Here is an 8,980-nt window from a genome sequence, read left to right as displayed (position 1 = left end):
GGGGCCGCACAGGGTGGGCGGAAACCACTCCACTACAACCACTCCAAAAGTCAGGTTTGCTGTTGTACATATACTTCAAACAGTTATGATCTAAAGTAAGCATGAATATTTTAAGAAAAGCATATTAAAATCCACAAAATAACAATGCATTCCTGTATTATTTCCATCTTAATAAGGAAAGAAGATACTGAAGCCCAGATATGACACAATGGCTATTTTCGGGGGATGCTTTTAATATCTGCAACTGAAAAGTTTAAATACAATAAGCTCAGACAATAACAGCTGCTACAAGGACAATACTCCTATGGATTTCAAATGAGTTCAAATGGTCACGATATCAAGTGTGATGTATTTTTGAGAATAACCAGTATCCTTTTTGTGAGAACTCACTTTAAGATACTTCAAAGGTTACCCAATATTTTTAAAAACAGTGGTACTTAGATGCATACTTTCTTAAGATATATATATATATATATATATATATATATGTACACACACACGCATACATATCTATATATCTTAAGAACTCCTAATTGAAAAAGAAGATTAGTACTGCAGGCTGACACAAATACAACATCTAGAACTGAAACATCCACACAACCACTGCACCTTCTATTTCCTAATCTTAGTGCAACTTTGTCTAAACAAGCATTAAGCATTTTAGTAAATAATTTTGGAAAATGGGCGGTATCTGACACCATCTGGCTTATATTGCAACAGAGCAGCTAAAACTTGGATGAACTAGTTCCTTAAGTCCTATTTGAGAAGGGAATAGGAAAAAGAAAAAGCTCCAGAGTAAAGGACGTAACTATTGTCAGTGGCAAATGTGAACTCACAGTGTTACACCAGCACAGAAGAGAAGACCTGAGAAATGTGATTTCATAGCAGGTCATGTCTACCAAAGACAGAGGTGTAGTCTTGATAGACAGAGGAAAAATTCACAGAGTAAGTGGGACAGCTCAGCAGACCATACAACTAAGCCAAAGTTTTCTACAGATCTACTAGAAAAATGGGAAAAAGTGTGTACAATTGTCCAAATCTGTATCTTGATACATATATTATATATATTTACATATCTAGAAATCTAGAATCAAGAATGTGTCTGCATTTCATTAATCATAGGATATCTCCAAGAAATTAAACTAGAGAGCCAGAACTGTATAAAGTTTGCAGAAAACCTTCATGGTTAATACTGTCACTAAGGAAGCAAGAGAAGAATTGCTTTAGTCTACTGAGAAACATGGAAGGTTGAAACACCTAAGCGTGGTCAACTGAGGCTCAGTTCAATGGCCTGGAGGAAGCCAACATGCAGAAATTTGACCAGTTACTGTTTGCGTGTGCCAGGAAAAAAACACAGATGGATTAAAATGACCAAGTAGGATCTTTGGAGAGTTCATCTTCCTTCATTCTTTAACTTTGCCCTTGAAAACATTTACATTAACATTTTTCCCCCAAATGACGCTGAACTGGACCGTTTCCTATAGTACACATATTCATAATAGCTGTAAGATCCCCAAAATCTACTCAGTAGGACCCTGAAACTGTGGTTTCAAAACAAGCATCCAAAAGGATATGTAAACCTTATCTTTTTATGCTTTTCCTTTAAAATCTAGGAGATAAAATTTAGGGAGAGCCAAGACAATGTCAAACTTGGGATGGGGCCCGCTTGAAGTTTTATTTTTCTTTATAAAATTATTTGTATGACAATTTTGGGCAATGCTTTCTCCCAGTATACTCAATATTAGCATAATATTGTTGAGTGCTTGTAGGTGAGATATATGTATACATAATAAGTTTTAGCACATGCTTTATCTTTCTCCCTCAAATGTATTAATGAGTAAACAGAAAATTGGGATAACAGTATATCCTTGGTTAGGAGAACAAAAATAAATAAAAAAAAAGAGGGAATATATAATATATAAGGTTAATAAGGAATAGCTACCCTATGAAAAAAAAAAAGCGATTTTAATACAAAAAGAAATACTTACTTCCCACAGCACAAATTTACTGTTGAACTCACTGCAGCATCCTGTGGGATATATATATATATATATATATATATATATATATATATATATATTTTTTAAACACAAACTCATAAGATAGAAGTTTACTTGCAGTTATTACATGTGATTGTTCCAAGGAGACTTCCTGAACTGGAAATTGCAAGTCAGTTGACTCTAGACTTGCCCTGTTATCACAGTCTTTCTTAGGAGTGTGTTACTGGCAACTTCTAAATATAGGATATTGAAGAAAACATAGCGATAGACCAAGCATGGCTATTCTTATTTTCTTCAGAACAAATCTAATTGGTTCCTAAATGGATCTCCAGTGCTAGCCATTAAGTAGAAAAGTAATGACAACACTTAAACAGCACCACCTCCAAAAAAAACTCCCAAACTTCTTTTATAATCAGACACAAAAGACATGTCTATAGCTCTTATTTGCTTCACATTTTGTGGCCAGTTCAATATTCTCCATCAGATGACTATCATGCTTCAGGAATATTAAGTTTATTTTTATTACATATACAGAAGTGAATCACTATGTAAAAGGATCAGCTAAACAGAAAAATGCAGAAATATCTCCTTAGCTAGTGTTCTTGACTACAACTTTTATCCTTTAAAAAATAAGCATTATTCTAAATGTGCTTTAGGGACTATACCACTTGCATATTTACTGCTCTTTAATTTCAGGTTGATGATTATAAAAGCTAATTGTCAGCATTCTTTTAAGATACTATTTTTCTTACCAGATTCATCTCTATAACAACAACAACAAAAAGTGTCACTCCAAAATTAAAAATAAAAATCATCCTCCCACCTGCCAACTACCCCCTGCCAACCAGTATGAAGTGGTTTTGGTCATTGGTTTGTCATATTATCTGTCCCAAAGGACTCCTCAGAAGAACTGATTTATCAAGAGAGAAAAATACCAGTATTAGCTATTTACAGCACTGTGAATTAATATGAAAAGCAGGACACACTATTTAGAAAACATGAGTCACAGCAAAAGTGAGCAGGGCTCATGACAAGACGACTGTGATGAATTGGGTGAGCTCTAATTGAGGTTTGGGACAAAATAATGGCCAAGACTTTTTTTTCCTAGAACTCATGTTAATACATGCATAAGGGGATTATTTCTGGAAACTGTGCTAAATTAAGTTCTCCAGGTTGCTCTGCTAAAGTGAAATCAAATATTAATATATTCATTTCAATAAACATTTCTGGGCTACCAATGATTGATCCAATTACTATCCTAATCATACATTCTGATTCTTCTAACAACTGAGTCATGGAATTCCAAATTGCAAATGAGGTCTAGTGAATGAATTTCAATTATTTAATATTCATGTGACCCAAAGGCATCACTGTGATGGCCAATTTAACAACAGTCTTGCAAACAACAGCTGCGATGAGAAAAAGGCTAAAAGCCAGACTGCATTCTTGTGGGTCCCGGTGGTCCTGAGTACTATATTACACAGCATGAGAAAGTCATACAGGACATACAGTGTGAAAAAGCTCTTCAACATATGACACGTCTTTCCTATAGCCAAGAATTACACTTTTCCTGTTTTTAATCAATTCTTTTACTACATACAACTACATCCCAATTGTTTCTGCCATGCAAAGTAATAAATTTACTTTAGTTTTGGATATTTGTCACTAGGAGAGGTAATGGATGCCATTTTTTTTCCTGTAAATCAATTCTGTTCTCTCAATACTAATGTACAGTAAGGCTTCCGGAAATGGAATGCCTGAAACAATGCCAAGAACTTTCCCATTCACAGAAATACTTGCAAATACCAGTCATAGCTCTCCACCTACCCAACAGTCCATGCTCTGTGAATACTGTATGGCTCTCCATTAACCAAACACCCTAAAATGGATGCCTGAATCATTTTTTTAAATAAACTTATGCTGTTTTCATAGCTTCCATTTTACTCGGCATAAATGGTTGGGTTGTGCATGAAGCTGCACACTTTAGCTTTAATGAAACACATTAAAACCTGTCGTGAAAAGATACATGTGCTTTGGCAAAGTCAATAAGCTTTAATTAGCTTTCTCTAAAAAACAGGGAGTTTTTAGCACCAGAATTGACTCTCTTGATAATTCGAACATAGGAACAAATATGTTGAATGAATGGCCAGACAGGATCTTGATCCTTTCCTCTTCCAATTAGACTTTACACCACTTAATAGGTAAGAGAGCTTTTACAAAGGAAAAAAAAATCTTCACTGGAAACAAAGACTTATGCATTACTGGAAATCAACCGGAGTCTTCAGTATTTTGAAATTCCTGATAGAAATAAATGTCTTATAAAGAGCTAATATCAAGAACACATTTAAACTTATTTATCTTCACACAGTAAGGTGAATTCACTTCGAATATATTTTTCAAAACTTAATTCCGTAAGAAATTTCCTTTCAGCAAAACCTGGATTAAAAATCCCTACTTTCACCCTTACCATCACTGCCTTTCTTTTTAGATTCTTTTTCTAGATCAACTACTAATTTGGCTTCCTTCTTTAGGATCAGATAGGGGAATGTAGTTAATTCCCAAAGTAACCCATGAAAAGGTAAAGCCCTGCTTTTATAGCTTTTCCTGATCCACCAGAAGTGATTCAGCTGCTTCAGATTTTTGGGGACAGAGCTTATAGTCAGAAACATTACATACGAAGACAAGGTGCTTATGTGACTTAGAGCATTCCAATTTTCTTTAAGTTAAACCACTCAATAACGATTAATTTACATTTCGACTGTGTCAAATTTCACAGTTCCCCTCTAACAGGACTGCCAGCAAAGGTTTACCGTATCATTAAAAAGTTTTCTGCAATGGTTAGTGCCTCATGTTTTATGAGGTGGAGAATTCAGCAGTTTCCTTCAAGTACAGATGTTTTTCTGTATTGCTACCATCTTAAACACACACTGATTAAATAATAACTTGTAGGTTATTAAAGTAATGAATTTGAAATTTCCAAATATGGGTAACACATGGCTATTTTATATATATATATATATATATATATATATATATATATATAGTTGAATACTTTTAAGTTCAACAAAAGAAATGTAATTATTAACTTCATATGCCTTCACTGGAGAGGAAGTCATATTTTCCTCCCAAGTCTTACTATATAGCCACTATTATTTTCTACAGGACTAGCATATTTCATTTTTGATAAAGCATTTTCTCTCCCCAAGTATTCTTCCAAGTATGCCTGTATGTATGTTCAAGAATCATACATCACATTTGTTACCAGCTGATCTAGTACACACCTTTCCTGTTAGATGCTCTAAGCTCATAGTACATTAAAGAGTTATCATACATAATTGTGTAATATGAATGAAACACTATTGCCACGAATTAACTTTTCCATCCCCTCCCCCAAATTATTTCAAAAAGAAACTTCTAAAGATATTGCCACAATGAAACACGTTTATATGAAATGGGAGATTAAAACAAAACTGCTCTCAACTTATGACATGAAAAATAATCAAAAGTCAAGAAATGACCCGTATTGCTCTTTCCTGCTGACAGGTTGAAGTACGTGCAATTATATGTGAAAAATGGATTTTTAAATAAGGAATAATGACCACTGTAACAGGTAGTCTGTTTTTTGGGTTTTTTTGATGTGGATACAAAACACTATTTCCTTTCAAACATCTTGAACAAATTATAAACAACAAAATATCAATGCGCCAAAGGTGTGAGCGGATCTGTATAAATCTTCCTTTTTATTTGTTCACCAAGTTCTTAGGTCAGCTTTTGCTAACACTTGCCAAGCATACTTTTGAGATGACTTGAGGGAGAAGGAATTGGATTCTTGAATAATTTATTGTGTCTTTAAAGGAAAAGAGAAATTACTACATCCTTCCTTTTCTGATTAGAACGTTGCCCTTGTACTACCTCACATTTTTCCATGCTAATGTAATTTCTGTAATTAATGTTTATCTCTAAAAAGCTTTGGTATTTACATCCTGTGCAAGAAAAATGTATTGCTATAGCATAACAACTGCTTAATAGTTCAATCCTTTAGAACTGAATTCTAAGCAACAATTGAGGAAGAGCTATTTCTTTGTGTTTGTGTTCCATCAAACAATTTTTACAACACCTTTTTTTTTTTTTTTTTTAAAGTTGGTAAATGGATTACTTTTTCCACTCCCACCTCCCAATATGTATGGAAATGACTGGTTCAGTGCCATAGTATTTTATGTAAGGACACATTAAGATTAAAATGATACTGTAAAAAAACTGTTTAAGAAGAATTTCTCTTTTCTGAACAGAGACTGTTAGGAGGACAGTTGTTTCTACCATGTTTTCTGCTGTATCTGTCAAGAGGGAAAAGGAAGGAAACTGATGTCTTCCACTTCCCATTCCAAATACCAATTAAAAAAATGAAAAAAACAAGAAAAACAAACCATCCCAAAAGATTTCCATGGACATCCTCAGGCAAAGACACCATTCATGGCTGAAATATCAACTGCCTTTTAACTGAAAAAGATGGCACGTGTTTACTTAGGTGAACACGCAGTTCAAAAACATTTAGAACAAGAGAATAATCGGAAAACTTCTACATAAAACTTCCAATGCAACCCCTCAAATTAAGTCTAATGGTTTTAAGGGAATGGAATATTTATGCCTTAAAAGTTCCTGTACAATTTTAATAATAGTAATTTTAGTATTCATTTCAGGAGGAACAGACCTGACCTCTTAGGAGACAGAATTTGAAGAGCTGAGAACCAGAAGCTTATTAGTGTCAGTGAGCAGTGAGAATTAAAATTTACAACTGCCCTCACTCTATGTAGGAATGAAAACAGGGCAACCCAGCAAATGCTTTCAGCTTTGCTGAACATCTCCTTCCTCTAACTGAGATGGGCAGAGCAGGTAGTACAAATACCTTCCTTCCCTTCATCTCCCCTAAAGTGCTAAAAATTCCAACCTAACCCACCTGCAACACAATCTAACCTTTACATTGCAGACAGCCAAATACCGGGAGTAGTATCTCTGATACGATCAATAGCAGTACAAACATCTGCTAAAATAGTATAGTGCATTTAATAGGAACAGAGAAAGAACAGGGTTTTACAGAATAACTCCCAACCCCAGAGCTAACTATGTAGAATACTGACTAAAGGAAGAAGGTAATTAATTGCACAGTGCTCCAGGGGTCACTGCTCTTTCATGTCTACCAGCTTTTGAGAAACTGAAGTATTATTAATATGTCTTTCCCTGGATAGCTATGGATAGCTTTCATTGCTATGGATTATTAGCTGTTATCAGGAAGCTCCAATGTGTTGAGCATCTTCATTCTGGCTAGGCAGTATACACATTGGCCCAGAGCAGCTGCACTGTTGAGAACTGTCCATTTGAGATTTTGCTTCTCATCCCTCAGAGCAAAGCTAACTAAGGATTCTTCATCCCTTTGCACCCAGACTACAGTACAGTGCAACTCCTTTAATAGTTATCTGTGGGAAAATCTAAAGAGAAGGCAGCTACACAGAGTAATGGGGAAAAATGGGGCCATCAGGATACAGCAGCACAGTCAATTCCATGGTAGAAATGCTGAATCCTTTGATATCCTAGAAAAGTAAACTTATAATATTGTATTACATTGATTCCATGTCAAGCTACAATAAACAGCAAAGCTCATCCCCCTCAAAGTTGTTACTTCAAACCGTGTGAAAACATTTAGTTGCTTAATTTTTCAAAATCACTGCAACAGTATTATAGTACTTACTGACACTACAATACTTTTTTCCATCTGTGTCATATGAAAGATTCAAATAGAATTATTCTTTTTTAATAACACTCAAAGAATCTAGAAACATTGACATATGGGGCACGTTAAAACAACAGAAGGGCATTATCTGTGTGCAGAGCATGTATAACCACTGAAAAAGTTGAGCTATTTCCCACATCTAATGAAAAACGGTACATAATTTATAGAAGGTTAACCTGATACTCACTTTTACTTTTGGCTTTAATAATTGCAGAAGTGTGTATCCACTATGCATATGGACGACAGAGTCTTTGGGAGACGTTTAAGAATATTTCCAACAGAAAAAAAATTATCCAAGCTATGTACTTACGGCATGGGGTGATTGGATTGTTCACGAGTTGTGAAAATGCAAAGATAACTGACATCTCTGGATGTTTTTGATTTTGTTCCCCATCTTCAGTTTGGTCAGCCCAAACTACTGATTTTTGTCTTTGAATCAGCTGCTCAACCTCTGCAAATTCAGTCTCAGTTAAAGTATTTGTCAACCCAGCTTCCTTCAAAGTCAGGTACTGTTTGCGAAGAATTGGAAGCAAAGCATTTAGTACTCTACAAAACAACAAAAGGCAAGACAAACATGACTATTTCATAACTAATCGGAGGCTTACTAGAACTGCCACTATTACGAACAGAAATTTTTTTAAATTTGTTTAATATCAGTAGTTCTGCTGTAGAATTAATTTCCGGAAAATATTATAACACTGAGTGGAAATATTCACGACCATTTCAGTGATTTTTCTCATTTGTCAAATCTTGTATTGGACTATGAATTTTTATTAACTCATTACGTCTTGTTTTTCTTAGTCTCCAAGTTCTTCAGTCCCTCAAACTCCCCCCCACCGAAATACAGTCAATATACCTTGACTGAAGTTCTTACTTTCTAAAATTAATTATTAGATAGATGAACAGTTTAAACCAAATAATGTGGTTTAAGCCAAACACTTTAATTAGATGTGCATAGATCCTAATCACAGAATCGATGAGGTTGGAAGGGACCTCTGGAGATCATCTAGTCCAACCCCCCTGCTCAAGCAGGGTCACCTAGAGCATATTGCACAGGATTGCATCCAGGCGGGTTTTGAATATCTCCAGAGAAGGAGACTCCACAACCTCTCTGGGCAACCTCTTCCAGTGCTCTGTCACCCTCACAGTGAAAAAGTTTTTCCTCATGTTCAGATGGAAGTGTCTGTGTTTCAGT

General features: G+C 35.1%; 1 protein-coding gene across 1 annotated transcript in view; it reads right to left on the bottom strand.

Moving 5' to 3' along the window:
• KIF18A (kinesin family member 18A) overlaps positions 1–8,980 on the bottom strand; it is a 48,102-nt gene that overhangs the window by 10,603 nt on the left and 28,519 nt on the right. The window contains exon 12 of the mRNA XM_026073095.1: positions 8,096–8,331. Within this exon, the coding sequence (XP_025928880.1) occupies positions 8,096–8,331 (236 nt within the window). The remainder of the gene's footprint in view (positions 1–8,095; positions 8,332–8,980) is intronic.

Source organism: Apteryx rowi, unplaced genomic scaffold, assembly GCF_003343035.1.
Source record: "Apteryx rowi isolate R43461 unplaced genomic scaffold, aptRow1 scaffold_360, whole genome shotgun sequence".
Lineage (NCBI taxonomy): Eukaryota > Metazoa > Chordata > Aves > Apterygiformes > Apterygidae > Apteryx > Apteryx rowi.
Note: the sequence above shows the minus strand (reverse complement) of the source record. Positions and strands in the feature narration are given on the sequence as shown.